The sequence below is a fragment of the Eublepharis macularius genome, chromosome 5 (assembly GCF_028583425.1).
Source record: "Eublepharis macularius isolate TG4126 chromosome 5, MPM_Emac_v1.0, whole genome shotgun sequence".
NCBI lineage: Eukaryota > Metazoa > Chordata > Lepidosauria > Squamata > Eublepharidae > Eublepharis > Eublepharis macularius.
In genome coordinates this window covers 18640916-18665494 of record NC_072794.1, presented here as the reverse complement: position 1 = coordinate 18665494, position 24579 = coordinate 18640916, and the positions used below count along the sequence as shown (strand labels likewise).

At 44.7% G+C, this 24579-nt stretch overlaps 3 protein-coding genes across 3 annotated transcripts in view; 1 reads left to right on the top strand and 2 right to left on the bottom strand.

Annotated features, from left to right (window-relative positions):
• Positions 1 to 24579, top strand: part of KANK3 (KN motif and ankyrin repeat domains 3) — a 240435-nt gene that overhangs the window by 105962 nt on the left and 109894 nt on the right. The window lies entirely within an intron of this gene.
• Positions 1378 to 20246, bottom strand: LOC129330258 (uncharacterized). Its single transcript, XM_054980296.1, has 8 exons — positions 20192 to 20246; positions 18568 to 18597; positions 12813 to 12908; positions 9685 to 9827; positions 8463 to 8730; positions 7681 to 7862; positions 4996 to 5054; positions 1378 to 1528 (listed from the first exon to the last, which is right to left on the bottom strand). Exons 1-8 carry the CDS (start codon positions 20244 to 20246, stop codon positions 1378 to 1380), a joined length of 984 nt encoding a protein of 327 aa, XP_054836271.1.
• POLE4 (DNA polymerase epsilon 4, accessory subunit) lies at positions 20107 to 24050 on the bottom strand. The gene is made up of 4 exons (XM_054979463.1): positions 23820 to 24050; positions 23154 to 23238; positions 21625 to 21666; positions 20107 to 20340 (listed from the first exon to the last, which is right to left on the bottom strand). Exons 1-4 carry the CDS (start codon positions 24048 to 24050, stop codon positions 20327 to 20329), a joined length of 372 nt encoding a protein of 123 aa, XP_054835438.1. The 3' UTR covers positions 20107 to 20326.

Genomic DNA, 24579 nt, shown 5'->3' with positions numbered 1-24579 from the left:
TAAGCATCCTTTCTGCTTAATATTCAGTTTCCTTTCTGCTAATAATTCTAAGGCTCTCTGCACATGCTCTTGCAGTGAGCTCTTGTGGCGAGCCGAGTTCTCGGAATATTTAAACTTATGCTTTGCCCTTTTTCAGGTTTTATTTGAAAAGAAAAATAGAAATATAGAAATTCTATTTTTCTTCTGCTTTACCCTTTTGATAAAATCTTCACATCTGTGTCCTGTCGTCAAACTGTGAAGACATCTTAACTCCTCTAAATTCAAAACAGGAAATCTCCCAACCAGCTTGGAATTACTTTTGTAATGAAAAGACAGTTTATAGGATTAGAACAATATACAATAGAACCCCTAAAAGTTTTCCTGATTTTCCCATCAAAATTATGTTTAGTTTCAGGCTGCAGCCAGTTTTCTATGGGGGGTGGTTGAGGGGTGGAGGAAGCATGGCCACAATTGAGAGTCAAAGAAAAGAACTGGGGGAAAAAATCTCTTTTGTCATAACCAGCAGAAATTTTTGAACCCTCCAGCCAAGATTAGTGTTTGCAAATATTTTGGCATCAGAAACTTATTAAGAACACTTTTTCTTTTTGTTTCTGATTTATACGGAACATTTTTTCAAATATTTGCTTCCAAAATAACTTTGGCACGGGATCCATCACAGTCCACCATAGCAAGTGTGTAGTGGTTAGAGGGTCAGACAATTATCTGGGAAACCTAGGTTCAAATCCCCATTCTGCCATGGAAGCTTGCTGGGTGACCTTGGGCCAGTCAAGCCTTGCAGCTTAACCCTACCTTGCAAGGTTGTTGTGAGGATAAAATGGAGGCGAGAACAACGTAAGCCACTTTGGGTCCCCGTTGGGGAGAAAGGTGAGGTATAAATGAAGTAAATAAATAAGTAAACAAAAATATTTTAACTGGACATTGTCCTGGACTGGTTCGAAAAACACGCTCTTGTTCTTTTAAGTCAAACACATTGAAAAGTAGTTTTTCAAAAACTGGGTGCTGCAAGTGGGGTGTCAGGTACATCCTGGCTTCACCCAGCCCTGCCCAAACTACATTTGCTCAGAGGTAAGGCCTGCTGTGTCCTAAAGTCCTAATATGATAACAAATAGGATTGCTTTGGCCTCCACTTACGCAATTCATCTCCCAACTGGTGCTTTGCAAAGCTGGAGAATGATCCTGTTGAAGAGATACCTCTGAGTCATGTGGTTCTTTCTTTCAAAATACATTTTTATTTACACAAGACCCATGGCCTCTCATTTACATATTGTACACTCCACTTTAGGCGGAGGGAAACACCAAAATGTTAACCCCCTTACTTGTGGTATACACCTCATTTTAATTGCAAGATTCCAGTTTCTGGGAAGTTAAAATCCAACTTCAGGCTTCACATCTGCAGGCCTGGATTGAGAAGACGGTGCGCAGCTGGCCAGTCCGGCTTCGGAAAGTATGTGTCTCATATTGGTGTGGGGTGCAATGGCTGGAGACCCCCTCTGCCAAAACAAGGCACTTATCTGGAACTTGGGGATCCCTGAATTGAAAAAGAGGAGAACGTAGTGTTAACTTGCAAACTGTTTCCAATCTTACCTCAATTATGAACCCACTATGCTGCCTGGGCAAGCTGCCTTTTCTCATCAAAACTACAGGGATAGTATTGCTGTCCTACCTTACAGGGTAGTTGTAAGAACTCTAGAACTAATTAAAAGTTTGGTGCTATGTAAAAATACTTATTTTCTCACAGGCATTTATTTGATTCCTTGGACTCTATTTGAAAGAGGTGTGTGTCTTTTTTAATGGCCTTTATATTTTTGACACCCTCAGAAATCCCTAGATTTAGAATGTGTTGCTTGATATTTTAACGATTTATGGATTATATGCTTCTGTTCTAAGGATACTGTAGCTTTTCTGGTCGCTCCCGCTGTCTTTTATTAGATTTTAAGAAACTATTATGTTTTTATAAATTTTCTTTAAAAAAATTTTTTTAATTATTTTATTTAAAAGGAGCAATAGAGAATGGACAGTATGACAGTAACAATAAGGATAGTAAACGTGCACAATTTAACATTGTTATAAATAGTAAGCGATAAGCAGTGTATAGAATAATGCAAACAAAATAAAGATCAATTATATGAAAATAAAAAGCAAAAGGTATAACACATGACTGCAGACTATTTCTACTCTCCGTCTCATTACTTGCATACACTCAGCATTTTCTATTCAACATTCTAAAATTTTAACTTTACAATTGTTCCACTTCAACATGAGCCATTCTTAGTTTTTCTTAAGTTTCTGCTACTCTGCATCTTCTATAAATTTATCAGTTCTCACAGGCGATAGACTTGTAAATTGCTTGAGGACCAACGCTGGGAAGGAGTGGAGTAGGACAGAATCCGATTATAAATGCAGTCAGTCACCAAAACCTTTTTTGGGAGACACTATGGCGCAGAACATCTTTGCACACAGAAGGGCTGTTTCCACACTACTCACCTTCAATCGGAACACCACAGAATGTTGCGAACAAAACCCAGAAGATAGCATTTTCTCGCGCGAGTTTTCCGTGACTATCTTCCTTGTTTTGTTCGCAATGTTCCGAGGCGTTCCGATTGAAGGTGAGTAGTGTGGAAACGGGTGTGGTTTCAAGCTCAACCCCTGGCATCTCCAGTTGAAAGGTCCAGATGGTAAGTGATGGAAAAGACCCCGAGATCCTGGAGAGCCGTTGGCAGTCTGAGTTAGACAACAGTGACCTTGACGGATCAACGGCCTGATTCAGTATAAGGCAGCTTAAACTGTCCATGTGACGTCATAGTTGCTACATGAGATGCTGAGTTTTATTTGCTAGCTTTCTTTTCTGCTCAACTCGTGCATCCACATGAACATTTCTGGCCAACCTATCCCCCAATGCTAGATTGTCAGACTCTCCTGGGCAGAGAAGAGGACAAAATCCTGAACCTTTTCTCTCAGCTGCAGAAGCTGGAAGAATGCAGCAACAATATGATTTCCCAAGTCAGATATTGAAGCCTGGTATGGTTTTTGTACAGAATTCCACAAAGCAAGCTTCGGCGGGTTTTCTGCTATTATAAAATCCTCTTGGAAGCCCTGACCCTGGCTATAGCACTAGCTATAGTCCATCTTCATAGGTTATAGACAAGGAAAAGAGAACGACTTAGTGCAGAAATGACCGATTTCTTGGACGCAAGGGGATAGCCATGTTGCTCTTTCTCCATACCCAAGTTGCGATGGTTCCCTCTATACGTTGCGATGTTCCCCAGGAGCCATATTTATTTGTTTATGTTATTTATAGCCCGCCTTTTCACTGAAACTGGAGGCATATTACACAGTGCAGGACAATACGATCCGACAGCTAGGACATTCAACGAACATTACAATAGAAAGAACCTGGTCAAGTTCATGGTAGGATATGGAAAATGAGTATTGTGGATGTCACTCCTGTTTTCCCACCATGTAAAACGCAGAATATCCCAAACCAAAGGGGGATGAAATAGACCTCTGTTTCCTGCTCCAGCGTACACAGTCTGTGTACAAAGTCCACTGTTCAGGAGGTATGCTGCCTATGGACATGGCGGTCTGATCCTGCAGGGCAGTTCTTATGAACAAGCCCATCTACGGCCCATAACAGCTAAACAGAACCTCCATGCTCCGGGGCAGTCTACCTCATCTACAGCCCATAACAGCTAAACAGAACCTCCATGCTCAGAAGCAGTCTACCTCTGAACACTGATGGCTGGGAGGGCATAGAACTAGAAGGGTCCTTTGTGCCTGCCAATACTGGGGAAAGGACAAATCCAGCATTGGATATCTACCCTATGGCATTGAGTGGGGTGGCTGGCAGTGGGCTTAACTTCTCACATTCTCTCTCAAGGTGCATTTTTGAATATCACAGATACTTGAGAACTTTATATGCCAGTCTGTCGCTTGGGGTGGAGGAATTTTGTAGAGTGACACCAAGAAAAAGATCAACACTTAATATACATCTGGTCACAATCAACAGGGAAATGAAAAGGCAACGCCTCTGTGGGAGGCAGCTTCACATGGGGAGGTGGGAGATTCTCCTGTGTGTACCCTTTCTCCTAAAACATATTGTTCTGGCATACACATTAGAAATGCATTTGCCCTACCAGGTGGTGGCTCTTTATTTCCTGCATTTAGCCTCCCATTAACGGCATCTAATCAAGTGTTCCCTTTTGTATTCTCAAAAGGGAGAAGGGCCACTTTTATTTCCTTCATTTATCCCCATCTTTCTCCTTAATGGGAACGCAAAGAAACTTATATCCATTTTAGCCTTACAACAACCTTGTGAGACATGCTAGGTATAAACTGTGTGGATATCCCAAGGTCACCCACTGAGCTTCCATAGCAGAGTGAGAAATGGAATTTGTGTGTTCCAGGCCCTAGTCTAACCAACTTTATTGTAGCTTAAGCTTTCGAGAGCCACAGCTCTCTTTGTCAGGTCTGCTGTGGTTCTCGAAAGCTTATGCTACAATAAAGTTGTTTAGTCTTAAAGGTGCTACTGGACTCTTTACTACTTTGCTACTACAGACTAACGCGGCGAACTCCTCTGGATCTAGGCCCTAGTCTGACTTTCTAACCACTACACAACACTTTCCCTCCTTTCCCATCTCAACTGTCTTCTGTGGCATTCTCAAATCTGTTTTGCCTTCACCTAATCCAACTCACAGCGCAATCCTAAACAGTTACACCCTTCTAAGGCCAGTGACTAACATGGCCTTAAGAAGAAGGGCACAATTCTGCTTAGGATTGCACTATCCATTGGCAAGACATCCTCCTGTATTCCATTTTAAGGCTCTTCAAACTGTAGACTAGAGATTTCTCCATTACATCCTGCAACACCTTTTATTCCCCCTTCACCTTTTTGTTGGGAGTAATAAAAAGTATCAGTTATTCTTGGAATGTAGGTAGGGTCCACTTTCCCCCCAGCATACCCGCTCTGCATCATCTAGTCAGACCAGCTGTACCTACCTGAGCAGGCAATGATTCCCGGAGGTGCATCCCCCTAGGCACCGTCCCACATCGATTTCCTGGAAGATTTGCAAGACAAAGAGCAGGAAAGGAATTACGCGCAGTTCCCCGCTGACTGGGTAGAACAGTTGGAAATCAGAGGGAACATCCTGGCCACCAACTGTGGTGGTCTGTGTAATCTTCATCCGCCTCAGACACCTTCTACACCCAAAGCATAAGGGGTGTAAACAGCTGGAAGATGTCCACAACATAAAGGCTCAATTTTGAAAGGTATTATTTTTGCAGGATTCCAGAAGACAGCGAGAGTCCAGTAGCACCTATAAGACTATGCGGTAGGGTATGAGCTTTCGTGAGTCACAGCTCACTTCTTCAGATACAGAGATGTGACTCGTGAAAGCTTGTACCCTACCACAAATTTTGTTAGTCTTATAGGTGCTACTGGACTCTTGTTCTTTTCTAAAGCAGCTACCCATCTTGTTGCAGGTAAGACAGCAAAGGATCTTGTGGCACCTTAAGGACAATAGATTTGTTATGGAACAAAATTCAAGTCCAGCAGTACCTTAGAGACCAACAAAATTTCTCAAGACATAAATCTTTGTGAGTCAAAGCCCACTTCATCAGATACAAGTAAGAATGAAGATCCATCTACCCAGGCTAGAAAGTGGGAGGGGATTACAAAGAAGGGCCAGTTGGAGTCAGGATGCAGATGTTCAATAAAGGTGTGATTTATTGTGTTTCATTAGATACTTTTCTGCATTCTGGACACATACACTCCTACCCTCTGAGGTGAATTTATTTATTTATTTTTATTTATTTCAAATTTGTATTCTGCCCTCCCCGCGAGCGGGCTCAGGGCGGATAACAACATATTAGAAATACAATTAAAATACAATTAAAAATTCATGTTCATTAAAAACAACACATTTAAAACAGGATGGTGGGCAGCCTTCACAGGGAGGGTTTTATACACCCCTTTTTTCCAGGCTGGCGGAGGCCCTGGCTCTAGTCGAGGCTAGATGGGCCTCCTTGGGGCCAGGGACCACCAACAGCTGTTTGTCCCCTGATCGGAGTGTCCTCTGGGGAATATATGGGAGGAGACGATCCCCATAAATGCTATATAAATCTGTCAAAGTGGGTCCCCTCAAAATTTTGTCCCGGACAAAGTTGCTAGGCTTGATGGTGCCACAGGGCGTAATATTTTCCCATACAGTCACTGGCTTTAAATGGCTTTAAAAGAGGATCACACTTTGGTAAAGAAAGAAAGTCCTACTGATAATTATTAGCCATGACATTGAAATGGAGCCCCCACGTTCAGAGGTAGTCTACCACACACAGGGATGCCGATGTTGCTTTCGGGCCCAGTATATGAGCTTCCCATGGGGCATCTGGTTGGCCACTGTTCAAACTAGCATGCTGGACCAGAAAGACCCGGGGTATCTGATCTAGTAGAGCCTCTTCTTGTGTTCAGCACCAATCTCTGCAACCGTGGAAAATCAATTGCATCTTTTCGATTTGACTGCAGGTTCAGGCTGTGCTATCACAGACACCTTTTCTATCTCTTTGGTGTGGATGAGAACACTATGTGCTAGAGATCTCTAGCAACCCTTACCCAGAACTACCATTCCCAGGATCCCTGGGCAGAGGGGAAAACAAGTGTTCAAGCAGATTAAGTCAGTGGATGCCAGCCTCTGCAAAGATTTACCTCTCGTTACGGTTAACAGTCTCTATTCCACACAAAAACTAGGGGGAAAGCTCTTGGGGAGTTTTTAAAGACCTCCCTGAGTGTGGGCATCAGGAAAATGTATTATTACTGGCATTTGACTCTCATTAAGTTAGATAAAATCTCTGTGAATCTGATGTGTGTAGGAAATGTGGTAAAGAGAAGGGGACATTGCTTCAGTTACTTCTTCTCTGGGTATAGAAATTCTGGAATATGGTTCATTCTGGGACATTCTTTGAATTTATCCCCAATCATGTATTTACTGAGTAGGCTACCACATGGAACACGGCATGGCGTTTTGCTCAAGCATTTGATTATTTCAGCGAAAGGACTTTGACTCAAATGTAGAAGCAGCAAACAATTTCAATATCAAGGCAATGGTTGAGTAAGATGTTTATGAATAAGATTACAACATATAAATATGCAGACATGGAATTATAGTCAATGCAGAAACTTGGTTACCTTTTAATTACTGGAATCGGGAAAATCCATTTTGTACCATATGGTAGCAGATGTGAGCATATGTATAAGGAACTCTTTGTATACTTGTTTGCTTGTCTTGTTTTTCTTTCTTGAAATTTTCAAGTATCTATGAGCCTGATCTTGTCAGATCTGAGAAGCTAAGCAGGGTTGACTTTGGTTACTAATTGGATGGGAGACCTCCAAAGAAGAGCAGGGTTGCAAAGGCGAGCAATGGCAAACTGCCTCTGTTCAGTCTCTTGCCATGAAAACCCTGCCAGGGGTCGCCCTAAGCCAGCTATGACTTGAGGGCACTCTCTACCATACTGTGTTATGTTTTTGTTGCTTTGGTGGCAGTGAGTAACGGTTATGTTAACAGAATATTATGGTGGTTGTTAAACTAAGATGTGTTTGTTCTTTAAAGTGAACATTAATTTGAGAGAGAGAGAGAGAGAGAGAGAGAGAGAGAGAGAGAGAGAGAGGACAACCAGAAAAGGCCAACCGACCTTCAAGCGTTCCATCCTCTCTCCAGCCGAGTTGAGCAGAACTTCGAAGTAATACTCCCGATGGGAGACACGGTAACAAGACTGTCTCAGCTCGCAGCTCTCCAGAGTTCGGACCACATCATTCCCATTGGGACTCTTCAACAGAACCGGGTCAAAACGTGTGGGCACACAGAAGAGCCCATCTGAAAAGACATTGGAGGAGTTTTTTTTCCCACCATCCTGAGCATTGCGGGATTCTTGCACATTCTAGTTTCCTAGTGGGTAGATACACTTCTTGGTTGCCCCTTATGCTGGAAATGCCCTTGCTCCTTTAAATGTTTCATCCCTTTCTCTTTCGTTGTATTCCAGGCATAAGAGGCAGCAAGGGGAAAAGGGAGAGTCACTTAAGGGAGTGGAGACCTATGGGGCATAGAGTGGAGGCTGTAGGGATAGGAGTCAGCCAGTGGGTGTCATGACAAAAAGGGCCAAAAGATAGCATACTGGAAGACCATGGAAGGCCACCCCCAACCCCCCTATGGATCAATTCAGTTGTGGAACTGATCTCAGCGCCCTCCCCACATTTTAGTTCGTGAACATGTCCCTGTGTTTGACAAAGAGTGATTCCGCACACGTTGGATAATGCACTTCCAATCCTCTTTTTAGATCATTTGGAACCGATTTTTTTGTGCGCGGAACAAAAAATCCACCTCAAACGATTGATAAAGTGCATTGGAAGTGCATTATCCAAGGTGTGCGGAATCAGCCAAAATGTCACCTAGTCAGGTCTCCTCCAGTTCGGGTACCTTCGGAATGTGGTGGACTGGAGCACTTGCCGACATCCACAGTCTGCTCGAGAGGGGAGTCTGGGAAGAAGGTTTTCAGGGATGGCAACCGGAGGCATTCAGCAGGGCTTGGACTGCAGTGGCAGCCCTCTATCACCTCCACTTGCCGAATGCCCGCGAGAAGCAGCACATTCTCCACCCGGACGCTGCTGGGTTCGCAGTGATAATCCAGCGGGCAGGAACGGTCGGCTCCGTTAGACGGCTGCGATTCTGTGAACCTATCCTGAAGCTGCATGTGGTTCCAGGGGAAGGAACAAGGTAGGAACATGACTTTAAAAGGGGACAGGACAGATTCATAAGTTTAGGTAAGGCAGCGGCTACTTCCCATGAACTTCCATGCTCAGAGGCAGCAGACCTCTGAAACCCAGTGCTATGAGGAGGGGGTTGGCCTTTCTGCTCTGTTTGTTGGCCCTCCAAGGCAACTGACTGGCTACTCTGAGAAACAGGATAATGGACTAGATGGACCACTAGTCTGATCCAGCAGCGTTCTTCTTAAGAGACATTCTGCAAACTCAGATTAGCATCTGTGACACCCGATATTTAATGAACAGCCTCTCTGGATCAGACCAAAGCATCCAGTACTCAGGGCGAGACTGCTTCTAAGAAGGGAGTTTCTATTTAGCTTTGTCGCTGATGGAGCTCACCTCCATGAATGTGTCTAATTTTTAAATAAGAAGCTAGGTCCTAAAGGATCAGGATAAGGCTGGCTAGATGTTTGTAGGGATCCAACAACAAGCAAGCCATGAAAGCCAAAGCCTCCTCTGTCATTTATCCCCCAGCACCTGCTGTTCAGAGGTAGATTACCTCTGAACATGGAAGTTCTGCGTCTAATAGCCACTACCACAGCTCTCTTCCTCCTTCATACGTTTATTTCCCCTTTTCAATCCATTCATACTGATGATCATCACTGTTCCCGGTAGATGAGAGTTCCACAATGACAGCCCGAAATCCACTGTCAGATAATTTTAGTAGATGATCAATAGTGATTTCAGGGTTCCATCCCATGCCTGAAAAAAGAGCCAAGTGGAGATCTGGACTTTTCTCTTTTAAAAAAGTTCTGCAAAGCAGAAATTTCAAAATCTGAGTCTCCTGTATCCACTGTAAATCTTTCCCCACTGTACCTCCCAAATGAATAATATTTGAGCAGTGGGCTAGGTCTGCTAACAGAACGGGTTGTCCTTACCTTCTTGGTTTTAAGGAATTCCAGCATAGAGGATTGTCTGGAGAAGCCAAGGACCCCTGAAATGTAGGACTTCATCCTTTGGGGACCCCCACAATAGGTCCTGCACATGCCAATGTCGATGCTTGCTGGACTACCAGAGATGTCTGGAGGAGTGGAACATACCCAGAAAGCAAGTTTATAATTTTGGTAAAGCTCAGAGACGCTGTCATAAAATGACATACTCGACCTGCTTCTTCTGGGGCCAAGGAGACAGGTTTCACTTTGAGGCGTAAGATAAGCTTTGCTAGAGATCAGTTGTCAGCATTAAAGTTTTAGAATTCATAACCAGTCGACCCACACACTGTGCGTAAATTGAACCTCCAGATATGAAGGCAGTCTATCATTGAATGCAAGATGCCATGAACAAACTGGCAAAGGCTGTTGCCTTCATGACTTGTGGAGTGGGGGGGGGGCTTCCTGGAAAGAGGACGATGATATTGAAGAACGTTCTCTCAACATACTGCATCCCCCCCAACCCCCCAAATTCATAGTCATTATTCTTAACTATTGCCCCACAAAAGATTGGGAAGTGGCTGATCTTTCAGTGGGATAGCTGAGGAAATTAACACGGAAGGGCCTCTTAATGGGGAGATTCATTGTGGCAAGGGAAGGTGTGAGACCACCCACAACTCTGCAGAAACCAGAGGTGGGGTTTTTAAGATTAGTAAGGGAAGAGGAAATAGAAGGGGATTATCCGTTGAGAGTCATGTAAGCATACATTCCAATTTGGAGAGGATATGCACAAAGTCCTCGATACTATATGGAAATGTCCTTGATACTGATTGTAGTAATCTCAAACTATGTAATCCTCCTTGAGTCTCAGTGAGAAAGGTGGACTATAAATGACACAAACAAACAAACACACACACAAATAAATAAAGCATGAGTGTGGGCTTCACACTCTGCCAGATGGAGTCATGAGTACAGACACTTGTGCAAGGCTATGACACTCCCAAGAGATCTCTGGGAAGAACGGATGCTAAGCATAAAAAGCTCATGCTTATTGACAGCTGAAAAGATTACCCTCTTCTCTCTGCCAGGATCAAATCTGACTTTTTCCTAGTGTTTGCAAGCACAACTTTTACAAGGCAGAGATTTCTGCTTCAAAGGTTACTTGATCTCCATCATTTAATACCAATTTATTTTTACCCCAGAATGCTTCTTTTGAGGCACACAAGACAGCTAAAATTGGATTCCTCCCCCCTCTCCTCTCCACCAATTCAACACTATCTTATTGACTTGGGGCTGAGAACGATTGTTCCAATGGAAGTTGGAGACGGTCTTCAAACGGTTTCACACGCATTGTTTTGCTATAATCCTTCTAAGCCTCTCCCTCGATCCAATTGTCGCTCTACTTCCTTTTGTGCTTACACATTTTAAATTGTAAGCTTCCTCTGGCAGGGCCCTGTCTTCTTGTATGATGCAAGGCACCAGACACACTACAGAAATAATAAAGACACCTTGTGGCAGTGAGTTCCACATGCACTAGAAATGCTTCAGTTTTGATCATCAGCTTCATTGGGTCCCTTTCAAGTTCTAATATAATGGGAGAGTTAACAGGAAAAAAACTTCTATTTCATACCTCCATCTTATGCATTATTTTATAAGCTTCTCTCCTCTTCCTCATATTTTCTTGAAATGATTGGTTCTCAAACTGTGGGTTGGGACCCAAAAGTGGGTGGACCAGAGTGAACTCTGTGTGTGTAGGGAAGGGGTGAGGCTAAATAGTGAATTTGGTTTTGACTCTGTGGAATTTGTGAAATGGCCATGTAGCACAGCCTGTTGCTCTTATGTACTACAGATTTATGAACACTAAACATGGAAATTGCCCCGACCTAGATAGCCCAGGTGAGCCTGATCTCATCAGATCTCAGAAGCTAAGCAGGGTCAACCTTGGTTAGTAATTGAATGGGAGACCTCCAATGAAGAACAGGGTTGCAGAAGCAGGCAATGGCAAACCACCTCTAGTCTTTTGCCATGAAAACCCCACCAGGGGTCGCCAAAAGTCAGCTATGACTTTGAAGGCACTCTTCGCCACTAAACATGGAAGTTAAATGATAAAACGAGTTCATTGTAATCAACGTGAAATTTCTGTGTTTGAACGTTGGGGAGGAAGAAGAGCGGAGGTACTTAGCAAGCTGTTCCCCACAATTACAGTCAGTTTAGTACAGTGGATCCCAGTTCAATAAGTTTGAGAACTGCTGCTCTAAACGAAATAAAATAAAAATCCTTAGTTGTCCCACAGAAGGAACATGCCCCAGTCCCCGACTGATTTTACTTGCCCTTTTTGGCCCTTTCCCCAACTCTGTGATACCCTTTTAGAAACACAGTGACCGCAAAAGAACACAGTACTCCAAACGTAACTTCACCAGAGACACGAGTACATTAAATAAGCATCAGTGTGTTAGTTCCAGTTTCACCTTCCATCCCCATTAAGGGGCTGCTAATTCTAAGATTCCAAGCTAAGATGTTTTTTTGTTACGAGGTGGATCTGCTCATGATTCATGTTACGATCAACCCTTTCTAGAATTGTGAACATTGATCTGAAACTGTTGAGATGCGGACATTCTAGTGCATATCCATTTAGACCTGGCCTTGGATCCTGAGATTCTTGGGAGAAATACTTAAAAATATTTTAGACAAATAAATATTAAATAAAAAGAACGGGAGGATCTTTATTTTAATAAATAACTGTAAATGATTAAAAAACCTAAAACGGAGCAACTTTAATAATGTAATAGGGTCGCAGTGACCCACTCCAGCCTAAACGCTGACCAATGAATTCTGAAGCTTGTCCATCTGCCAGCAAATGGCAGGAAAGTAACATGAGCATCTAAAAAGAGATGCTGGGAATCATTCTTGAGCAAGGTAGGAATTTCCCCCCTAATTTTGATAGGAAGCTACAAATATCTGGGCTGTACAAACAACAAGACTGACTTCACACACAGATTCTCCTTCCGCAGATGTTATGCAAATGTCATTTGATGGGTGTTGGCGGGGGGGGGGGCTGTTCATCCTTTCTCTCCTGCATTCACACATGGGCAGGTTTTTGTGATCCTTGTGTGAATCTGGTCTCCCGCTTGACTCACCGTGTCCAATGTAGACATACTTCCCTTGGCGCTTGCAGCATCCTCGTTGGGCAAAGAGATTCTGCTCTTCTTGCGATCGGCTGGCAGAACCCACACCTGAGGGAGGGGGACAGATCTCAGAGCTCACAGCGTTGGTTGCGTTTCAGAGAATATCAAACACAAAGGGATACATACAGTAAGAGGTATATAAAACTACGCATGGTAATGGAATAGGGATCCCCAACGTGATGCCTGTGGGCACCATAGTGCCTGCCAACACCTTCCCTGACACCTCCATGTTTTTTTTTTCAAAAGTGGGCATGGCCAGGTCAGGCTTTTGCCCAGCAAGGCTTCTGATTAACCACTGGAGATTTTTAAAAATGTTGCTTTGACAGTTGACTGGCAGATTCAAGAGAGATAAAAAAGCAAGTTCTTCTTTACACAATGCACCATTCCCTTACGGAACTCTCTGCCACAAGATGCAGTAATGGCTGTTAGTACAGATGGCTTTAGAATTTGAAACTAATGCATGGAGGAGGTCTATCAGTGCCCATGCTGGCCAAATGGAACCTCCATGTTCAGAGGCAGCATACCTCCGAATAGCAGTTTATTCCCAAAGGGCGCTCAAGCGTGTTCCTGGCTGGCCACTTACAAACAGGACTCGAAACCAGATGGATTTTTGGTCTGATTGCATAGGTCTCTTTTTGACTTAAGAATTGATACTAGCTGCACAAATGTTCTACTTCTCTTACAAATCTGAAAGAATCTTTCAGCTCTACTTTTGAAGTGAGCATGGAGTAATAATACTCTTGTATGGAATCTGGCATGACATGTGCTAGCAAATGTGCTAGGTCAGTCCAGTGTAGAATTGCTACCTTGTTTTGGGGCAGGCACTTGAAAGACGCAGGGCCAGTGAAAACCTGTTGAATCTCTACCTTTGTTGCAGCTCTTAAAAGCACAGAACCCTCTGGCGGCAATGCAAAGATCAGCAATGTGAATCATTGGGGCAAGCAATTCCTTTGCAACGCTCAGTGATTCTGGGAACTGTGGAAAGTTCTGTTCATTGCCTGGGGTCTAAGATGGACCCACCAGTGAAGAATAGAGGAAGGAGCTGCTGAATTTCTAAGAAAGCTTACATCTTGGCAGCCGCTCTGAGTCTGCAATTCAATTACCTGTGGGTAGGGAAGCATGGCTGGTTCTGGGACAGAAACATCCAAGACTCTGTGGCCTCTTGATGACCAGCAGCTCAATGGCAGTATCAACATTTGTGGACAAAGCAGTGCTGTGGATAGAGTGTCCGAGCAGACAGTCTGTAATCCTCAATCAGCTGTAAAGCTCACCAGGTGACTTAGGGCCTCTGTAGCCTAGTGGTTAAGTGTTTGGGCTTCAAATCAGCATTTTGCTGGTTCTAATCCCACCACTGCTATGAGCTCAGCAGATGGCCTCAGATCAGCCATTCCTCTCAGCCCCAGCTGTATTGTGGGGATAATAACAACACTGACTTTGTTCACCTGTCTGAGTGAGGCACTAATCTGTCTAGAAGAGCGGTATATAAGTGCAATCAGTTCTTCTTCCTTCAGCTCCACCTACCTCACAAGGTTGTTGTGAGGACAAGAGGGCCTTGTACTCTTCCTTGAAGGAAGGCGAGAATAAACATTTGAGTGAGATATGGTTAGATCACGGGACTGGGAAGACTTGGCTTCAGATCTCTGTTGTGCCATGAGCTGCTGTAGCACAGTGGTTAAGTGGTTCTGCTGCGGGTTTGAATCCCACTACTGCCATGAGCTGAGTAGGTGGCCTCGGGTCAGCCACTCCTCTCAGCTCCAGCTCCCCAGCTGTATTGTGGGAATAATAACAACACTAACTTGTTCACTGCTCTGGGTGAGGCACTGATCTGTCTAGAAGAGCGGTATATAAGCACAGATTACGATGAGTGGTTTTAAACCAGGCACACTGTCTCACCCTGACCTCTCTCATAGGACTGTCGTGTGAATGGAGAGGGAAAACAGTGCAGGCCACCCCGAGTCCTGCAAAAGTTGGGTGAGATGAGAATGTAAACTCATCACACGCATCTCAGGAGCCTTTTAGCTTTTGCTGCAATCAAAGTGGCCAGTCCTTAAGGTGCCAGGAGGCGGCAAAAGATGCACTCAGCTACCTTTAAGAAAAAGAGAAGAGCATTCACAACTGGGAAATGGGGAAGGGAGATGGGGATCCATGGGAGACTTCCATCTCAAGTCATCGTTTTACACAGGTCCTCTTCCTCTCCTTTCCACTGTAAAGAAGATGCCTCAATTCTCTATCTCCAGTCCCTTGCTCCCCCCATTTTTTTTTTTGCAAATCCCATCTCATTCCAAGCCTACACTGAGCAGAAAGAACTTCTCTTTTAAATTTACTTTCACCACCTTTTCTGTCCCGTATCAAATGAAGCCACCTCTGTGACGTCCCGGCATCACTTGCAAAGCCCTTAACTATCCATAGATTGAAAAGGTAAGAAATCTTACCGAGAAAAGCGAAGATCCAGAAAAGACAGAGGAGCAACATCCTACCTGGGACCTCTTTACTGCAAATAAGAGCCCCAGCCTGGCTATTTATACCTCAAGCTGCTTGCCAGGTAGCCAAACAGCCTTTGCATATTACTGCCAAATTGTCTGCTCCACGGCACCTTGTCTGGATGGAGGGGCCATTCCAAACATCAAAGCCTTCCTTAGAAGACTGGAGTGCCTGTGTTCCTTCGCGGGGGTATTACTCTCTGCTTTGTAACCAACGTGTGAAGCTTAATTAAGTTCTCAATCCCTGTGAGCTGCTTTCAAGTGGGTCGTTTGAAAAAGGATTAAAGCTTTAGCCCCTCATCCATCCCGTTCTTTAAGGAGAAAGAAATACCCGGAAAGATAAGGGCTTTTGGCTCCTGAAGTCCTATCAGCCTGAAACCATCTTTTTGATAGGCAAAAAGAAGAGAAGGAAAGCTGATGGGTCAGGAAAGATGGACAAAAACAAGAGGGAGGAAAAACCCAACCTGATAAACAAGTCAGGAGCCAACAAGGTTGAGTAGCCAAGAAAATATAAGATATAAAAGAAATATAATTATTTATTGCACAGTGCAAAAACAATTAAAAACCATGGAACAAAGTTAAAAACCTAGAGACCTAGTAACACTAGTTACACAAAATAGTTGGCACATATAGAGCGTTTTCACACGTCTTTACCCTTGCACAAAATTGTGCAAAACTCACAGAACAAGGACGTCTTCAGGGCACGATTTCTGACGTCATCGCGCCGTGAAACGGAATCATTCATGACAGGGTGACGTCAGAAATCGCACCGTGAAGACACCCGCATTCCGTGTGTTTTGCGTGATTTTGCATGAGGGTAAAGACACGTGAAAACGCCCATAAAAGAACCAAGTCACAAAATCGATTGAAAACCGTTGCTGGTTCAGTCAATGTGCTCGTTGACTAGCACAGGAACACACATTTGCAATGCAACTCTGGCTCAGGACAGAATGGTGGTTGAGAACCACTTCTGTGGGGTGAGGCCACCCAAGCAGATCTTGACAAGAGACTTATATTGGTGGCTATGACTGTTCCAAATTAATACTACCTGGCCTGAACCAGCAACGTTTTATATTTATCAGTTACAATTTTTTAAAAAAATAATATTTTATTAAAAAAAGGGACTATAGAAAAAGGTAAAGAAAGGGGACAAGCAAAGCAAATATAAAGCTGTGTGCTACAAGGATTATTAAAATAGAGAGTACAAAAATCACAACCTTTATAGATATTAGAATAATAATTAGAATGATCATTAAACCTATTTAATGTGTATTTTTTTTCTAATAAACAACATATGCAGAATTCAAACCTGTTTCTACTACTTATTTAAAATAAAATAAAAATCTCATTATTTCATTACCCCAGCATTACCTTTTCTTAACAATAACAATAGTTAACAATAACAATGCTTATTGATATAATTAATTGTCATAACCTTTAAGAGTGTAAAAATAATATTGGGAATTACAACCTGTTTTTACTCATCTTAAAAAATGAAAAAATCCTTATTTGCCCTATTTTTACCAGTTATAATTTGTGTGTGTGTGTAATAACAAATTAGACCACAGAGGAAGGCCCAGAGGGCCAAAACACATTTGGTCTCTGTATAGGTGCAATTTTGTGACTTGGTTTTTTATATGTGCCAACCGTTTTGTGACTCTGTATAACTAATGACTGTGTAACTGAAGTTACTGGGTCAGGAAAGATGTCATCAGGAAACACTTACTTGGGAGTAAGCCTCACTTGAACTCGGACTGACTTGCTCCCAAGAAAACAGGAACAAGAGCATGCCACATGAATATTTCAGCAATCGCAAGTGCAAAGAGATCAACAGTTTTAAGAAATAAGCTTACTGCAAGCTGGAACATCGGTACAATTGAAAAATGGGCTTTTTCTGTCTTAAACTAACGACATTTACAAGCTAAGCAATTCGTATGCAAGTGTGCCCCAAGTTTATTCTAACATGCAAAGCTGGACGTATTTTGCACTGTGTGAAACAAGTTGTTATTAAACCTTTTAACAACTTGTTTCCCACAGCACAAAACATTCAGGACTGCCTCTAAAAAAGGAACAGTTACGAAAAATACTTTTGTCATTTACTTTTCTTTTGTTTCTGGCCTTTTTTCTCCATCTTCTTCATTTACATATTTCCTGCCAACCATTAGAGTTTCCTACTCTCTCCTACCTGCTTCCTTACACTTAGAAAAGTTTTAGTAAATGTGCTGGGGGAGACAATGTTGTACCAGCTGCCTTGTGCAATGGTTAAAAAAAAAAAGGTTAGAAAAAATCCTGAGAAATGCACATCTGAGCCTCAAACCTTTTTCATGCAATTAGATCTCAAAATACTATTTATTTAACTTCAGTCATACACCACTTTTCTCCACAATGGGGACCCAAAGTGGCTTCCATTATCTTCTCCTCCATTGTACCTTCACAACAATCCTGTAAGGCAGGGCTTTTTTTCTGGGAAAAGAGGTGGTGGAACTCAGTGGGTTGCCCTCGGAGAAAATGGTCACATGGCTGGTGGCCCCGCCCCCTGATCTCCAGACAGAGGGGAGTTGAGATTGCCCTCTGTGCCGCTCCACTTGGGCAATCTAAACTCCCCTCTCTCTGGAGATCAGGGGGCGGGGCCACCAGCCATGTGACCATTTTCAAGAGGTTCCAGAACTCCGTTCCCCCGCGTTCCTGCTGAAAAAAAGCCCCGCTGTAAGGTTAGCTAGGCTGATACTGACTGACCCAAGGTCACCCAGCAAGTTTCCACGGCAGAGTGGAGATTCAAACCTGGCTCTCCCAGATCCTAGTCCAACACTCTAACCACTACCCCACACTCTCCTTCAAAGATCACATCTGCAAGCTGCGACTGACCAGCAACGCTGCAAAACACTGTGAAGAAGTCGGAAAAGGGTAGCCCTGATTCCAGCCAAGAGATGCTAGGAGGTGGGAGCAGTTGGGCTGACATTTTAAAAAATTGGCGTGTGAGCATAAGGAGTGATCCAACACTGGTTTTACACATCAAGGAGAAGTATGTGGCCAGGGAGGATTTTCAAACCTAATTTAATACAAAGGTGTAGATTCCGTGGATCTGTTCCACTAGTAAAGTTTTTCTGCAGCGCAAGGAGCTTTCTCCTGTCAGATCATTCCTTGTGTCAGAGGGAAGTGCTCTCGTTAGCAGAACAGTTCAGCAGGATCCACCCTAAACAGCAGGACTGTGAAGAGTTGTTCCTTACCAAGCAGCAACTGGTAAGAAGCACCGATCACTGCAAGGGAGAGACAAGAAGGCAAAAGGACCAAGAGAACAGCCATACTTAGCTCCCCTGCCTCAATCACAGAAAATGGAGCCTTGAGACACCTAAAAGACAAACAGATTGATTGATTGCAGCACGGGCCGTCGGGGCCCAAAGCCTGCTGTGTCCAACATTCAATTCCCATGCTCCGGGCCGTGTCTCTTGGCCACACTCTGGTATGACCAAGACTTGATGGGACTGTAAACACAGGGAAAGGGTTGGCCTGGCCTTCCAGGCCTGCCCACTCCAAGATTGCTCCCGGGGGGATCCCACGACGTTCTTTCTCAAAAAGCAGAGACTCTTCAAATAAGAAAAGCACCCTCCTCCCTGGAATGGATGTGCCTTTGAAAGGTAGCCGTGTTTTTTTCAACAGGGTTTCAAGTGGTTTTTGACAACAGAAAGCAGCATTCAGCACAGGGTGAAAGTTTTCCAGGTCAGTCATGGTGGAACAATCTCCTTGTACCATGTTTGGGCCATGTACAGAAGGGGAGGTCTGAGTATGGTTGGCAGGAGGGGAGGACGAGACCAGAGAAGGGTCAGTGCAGCAACAGCCTCCAAGCTAACACTTGCCTCCAGTGGATTCACTCCCCATATTCAACCTCAGCAATGAATGGGGCCTGCTCGTGGAGGCAAGATGAAATGTGCCAGAAATGCAAACTGTTCACTCTCCCAGCTCATGGTATAATGGGAAGGGGGGAAGCAACCCAAGAAAGGACACACAAGAATGCTAAGGAAACATGTCAGGGAAGTGAAGGAACCAATGTCACACCAAGCCATCTGCACAAGGCTTGTGAGTTTTAGCCACAAGTCAAGTAAACTGCGCCACAGCTGTGCCCAGTCAAGTCTATTACAATAGGCTCTACTTGGAGCTGCCTTAGCAGATCACTTGGAAACAACCGGTGATCTGGAGTGGGGCTGTCTGGCATGATGGGGCAAGATGTTCTGATCACATTCGTGTTGTTCCAAGCTTGGCTTGGCTCCAGTTTGTTTCTGGGCCCAATTCAAAGTGCTAGTGTGGAACTGCAATAAAGCCTCACACATGGCTGGGATTTCTCTGCCTTGACCCAAATGAACCTACTCGTAAGGGACCTTCGGGAAAGAGCCTGCTCTGCCCATCAGAAGGGTGACAGGCTGTACTCTGCTCAGGGTCTTCTCTGTTGTTTTTAAAAACCAATTAAGCTGCAGCCCTTATTCTAACATAATGAAATGTCCAGCAGCTTAGGACTTGGGGGTGGCCTAAAAGGTATAGATCAAGTGGGATCTGAAATTGGCAGCCTTGCCCTCCCTCCGCCCGAGTTTCTCCCAAGCTCTGATGCAGAGGCAAATTTGGGTGGGCAGGGAAAGGGTGATGGTGGGGACAATCCTACTTCCTGATCAGGAAACACTGCAGGCAAGAAAGACCACAATGCACTCGTGGGGTCCCACTGAAAGGTTTTATGGTAACCTCAGGCTCCGAAGCAAAATCAGCATACAACACAAACATGAGAAAAAAATGTGTATATTGAAAGTGCATAACCTTTATACAAACCACTATAGTATACAAAACAACCTGGGAAGAGCCCCCCACATTTCAGGTCCACTTTGGACACGGTGGGCCTTGCAGGCATAAGCGGGTCCTCCATCTTCTGGGAGGGTATCAGTCCTGCCATTTCTTGTGCTTGGCTAGACACTTTTTCCTTCCAGGGATTCCTCTTTGTTCTCGTCAGTCCAGAGTGCCTGGCTCCCAGGAAAAAAACACAATCCTGAGATGTATTTTACCATCAAACCTGGGGATCAACACAGCCCCTGATCTTTATGGTGCACGAGACTTGAGACCTCATCCACAGCAAGAAGAGAGGGTAGGATTTGGAAATGGCTGGACAGATTCTGCCACTTCAGATTGCAGGCAGGAGGGGACTTTAGTGAACACACTAGTACATTTGAAAATTCAGACAAGCAGAAAACAACTTTTTGAGTAGATGAGTTCCGCCCAAACTCTACTTAGACTCTGGTCCTTGTGTGGACAGACCAGGTCTTAAGCACATTATCTCCAGTGTGGAAGGAGGGGGCAGAGTTTGAATATGTGCACAATTCTGTCTTTGGGAAAGAGGCTGAATTAGAGCTCTTAGCCCCCTGCCTTCCCTCCCCTTCGGGAAACTACTTCAGAATGGGAAAATTATGAGCAGGGAACTAGGAGGAGAGACAAACTTTAGTGAAATAAATATGCCTTTTGGATGTCTCTTCTTACATCAACCCCCAACCTAACACCACTTCCCCAAACAAGCGTACACCTCTGCACACATGAAGCTGTCTGATACTGAATCAGCCCACTGGTCCGCCAAGGTCAATATTGCCCTGCTTAGACGGGCAGTGGATCTCCAGGATCTCACAGAGAGATTTTTCACATCACCGCCTACCTGATCCTTTTCACTGAAGATTCCAGAGATCGAATCTGGAACCTTTTGCATGCCCTGCAGATGCTTTACCACGGAGCCATACCCCCCACCCTTCCGTTTTCCTCAACAGACCTCCTGGTTTTTCAAATACTATTTCAGATGGTCAAAAAAATTTACGGGAACAATCACCAGAGGCCCCCTAAGATCACAGTCTACCCCCTTCCCCCTCCCTACATCAGGTCTCAGTTGACCTGCCCATGCTGTTAATTGCTTTTTAAAATGAATCTGGCTGCCCAATAAGAGCAATTTTCCAATGCTTCTAAATGATATATGAGAATACGGAAATATTTTAACTAAATTAAATTCTAAGTGAACTCTGTCCTGTGTATTTGAACCACCCGACTGCTTTTTGGGGGGAGGCTGCCCTCTGTTTTTTATTCTTTCAAATGGGCACATCCACTGAGGCAGATATCTTGTGCCTTTGAAGTCTCTCTCAATCAGGTCTTGCTAGTTCAAGCAAAGTCTCCACCATAAGGGCAGCTTCAGTTTCCCAAATCTGAAGTCCAACGCAATGCTGTTCCAGTTTGTTATTCCAGCACCCAGCACAGATTAGACTGAATCTTACCTTCCAGAAAGGCAAATTCATCTATTGCTTCAATGGCATTGTCTGCAATGGAATAAATCAGCAAAGAGGAGAAGGGAAAGAAAAGAATTAAGAGTGGTATTGAGGCAGTAGGAACCAGAACACAAAAGTCTATTTTTGCCCGATGGACTGTGAAGGCATTGCTAAGTAGTGTTGCCAGTTACAGGTTGGGAAATTCCTGGAGATTTGGGGGGTAGAGTCTGGAGAAGGTGGGGGTTTGGGAAGGGACCTCAGCTGGGGTATCACACCCTAGAGTCAACCCTCCAAAGCAGCCATTTTCTCCAAAGAAACTGATCTCTGTGGCCAGGAGATCAGTTGTATTTCCAGATGTCCAGCCTCCACCTGGAGGCTGGCTATTCTAACACTCAGCACTTGCTTGAGATTCAGACTGCAGTCAGAGATGTCTTAATCACTCCATTCAAATCAATATGAGATCTGAATCCCTTTTCTCCCTGCCCAACTGTTTTGCCAAATCCCTTATCTACCACTCCCCTCCTGCCAACTGCGCACCAACTAGTATTGCGTTTTTTCCCATACACTCTCTTCTCTGTGCCTCTCCACCACCACCACCCTGCCTTGCAGACATGGAATCATAGAGTTGGAAGGGGCCATACAGACCATCTAGTCCAACCCCCTGCCCAGTGCAGGATCAGCCTAAAGCATCTCTGACAAGTATTCATCCAGCCTCTTCTTGAAAACTGCCAGTGAGGGGGAGCTCACCACCTTCCTAGGCAGCTGATTCCACTTTTGAACTACTCTGACTGTGAAAAAAGGTACAAGTCTCTTTAGTACAAATCCTCACTCCCCTAAATGCAACACCTCCTTCAGTTATTCTGCATCCCAGTGCTCAGGTGTCAGCCTGACTGCCCTACCACCACCACTGCCTTGCATTCCCACAATCAGCACAGAGCTGCTCCCATCCCACCCCACTGAGGTTTCCCTCCCACCTACAATGACCTTCCAGAGAAATGGCATGGCACATCAACATTCTAATGGCGACACATTCCATCTGAGCAGCCCTGTGGATTATGAACAACAGCTCATAGGTTAAGGTAATCCTGCCCCCCCTCCACTAGCTGTGGGGAAACAAGAGAGTGGTCATCTACTAGAACTTATTTGTTAAACCAGTGTTTCCCAACCAAGGTTCTACAGAACCCTCTGGTTCCACAGGACATTGTCAGGGGTTCCATGAGAAATCAAGGAATAATTAAAATTTTGAAGTAACATGAAACATTCCAAATATTCCTCAAAATATTCCAGGTTTTAAGGCCATATTTAGTTGTATTGTGTGAGTGTTCGTTTTGTATTGTTAGAGTGCTGATAATATAAATAGCAATAATTTAACAGCAACTGAATTATGCTCCCCGCCATCAACGTTTTCTGGCCTGTAGATGTTTTCATAGGGGTTCCTTGGGATTTGAAAAATTAATTTAAGGTTGGGAAACATTGTGCTAAACATTCCACACAGAGAGCTGTAACAGCATCACAGATGAGAGGGATTCACTTCCTACCTAGGTCTTTCCTCTGAAGGGTTTTCCTTTTTCCTTGCTGGGCATAGATGTAGGCATCCTTTGCAATGGTTTCTACAAACAACTCCTGGAAGGGAGATTAGGGAGCAGCGAGAAAGGCACTTTGTCAGAAACCTAACTTCCAGGCCCATTTAATGCCTTGGAAGATGCACACACAGCCTCCAAGATGGGCAGCCAAAAAGTTCAGAGAAGGAACTTAAGTCCACAAGAACTCAGTGCGACTGCAAATTAGCATTACTGGACCACTGCTCATAGGACAGTGGGTAAATCACATTTATGTCCGAGAGGCGTTAATAATTATTAGTAATCATGGACACTAACTATTCCTTAAATAATTACTAATTATTATTAAGTACTAATTAATGACTGATTATTGTTAATGACCAGTAATGCATATTTATTAATGCCAGTATACACTACGGCTAACCCGAAACCTCTCCCCGCTTCCTTCCCAGCAGCAGAGAGAAACCACCTCCCTCCACCACTCGCGCTGCAAAGCACACAGCGCGTTTGGTTCCGCGGCTCAGCCCGCAGGTTCTGTGGCCCCGCCCACTGCCATTGACACACCCCGGAGCGCGCGCAGGAACGCGAAAAACATCGCAGCCGCGCCCCCCTTCCTCAAGCCCCGCCCATCTCCCCTCCCCTCACCGTGGCGCGCGCCAAGATAAAAACAGCTTCTTGACTAGCTAGCGTGACGTCAGGGTCGGCCTTCACCAGCGCCTTCACCCGCGCCAAAGGCAGCCGAGCCGGGCGGGTTGCGCTCGAGGGAGCCGGAGCCAAGGTGGCGGAAGCGAGAGCTGAGGGTTCGGAGTCTTCCGCGGGCGCCGCCGTTGATGAGGCGGCCGGCGTTGCGCCCTCGACTCCCGCCACTGCCGCCATCTTGGGCCGGCGTTGTTAGTGCGCTTGCGCTACACCTCAGCTGTCAATCAAACGCGCAGTTCTCGCCCGCCTGTCCGTGGCCCCGCCTCGTTCTGCACGTGGTTCTGAATGAGTTGCGACTCCGGAGAGCTGGGATTATTTGCAGCGTGAATAGCACTGGACGTTTGATTAGTATTAATCAGATAACTTTAAAGATCCTAAATTGGTACTATCAGACAATGTTAGTGACCCATTATGAAGGGAGCTCTGGGTTTTGAAAGCTTATACCCTGGAAATGTTATTGGTCTCTAAGGCGCCGCTGGACTCAAATCCCACTGTTCTGCAGACTAACATGGCCACCCCCCCTAAAACTATTCAGGGCCGGATTGACTGGGGGGGAGGGGGTAGTCTGCCTCCAGCACCACCAAAGAGAGGGCGCTGGGCGCAGTTGCCAGCCCCAGGAACGCGCCCAGGGAAAGGCGAACGGTGCGGGCAGCCTCCCAGCCACCCGCACTGCCATTCGCCTTTCCCCAGGACAAGGGGCGCGCGT

What these genes read in the sequence shown, in the direction of transcription:
- POLE4 (XM_054979463.1), bottom strand. Translation starts at nt 24,050, where the DNA reads ATGGCGGCAGTGGCGGGAGTCGAGGGCGCAACGCCGGCCGCCTCATCA. An exon ending in TTATCTTGGCGCGCGCCACG is followed by an intron (nt 23,239 to 23,819) that starts GTGAGGGGAGGG and finishes TCTCCCTTCCAG; the next exon opens with GAGTTGTTTGTAGAAACCAT. An exon ending in CCTTCAGAGGAAAGACCTAG is followed by an intron (nt 21,667 to 23,153) that starts GTAGGAAGTGAA and finishes ATTCCATTGCAG; the next exon opens with ACAATGCCATTGAAGCAATA.
- LOC129330258 (XM_054980296.1), bottom strand. Translation starts at nt 20,246, where the DNA reads ATGGAGGACCCGCTTATGCCTGCAAGGCCCACCGTGTCCAAAGTGGAC. An exon ending in TTCTTACCAGTTGCTGCTTG is followed by an intron (nt 12,909 to 18,567) that starts GTAAGGAACAAC and finishes CCCCTCCCTCAG; the next exon opens with GTGTGGGTTCTGCCAGCCGA. An exon ending in CAGTCCACCACATTCCGAAG is followed by an intron (nt 7,863 to 8,462) that starts GTACCCGAACTG and finishes ATGTCTTTTCAG; the next exon opens with ATGGGCTCTTCTGTGTGCCC.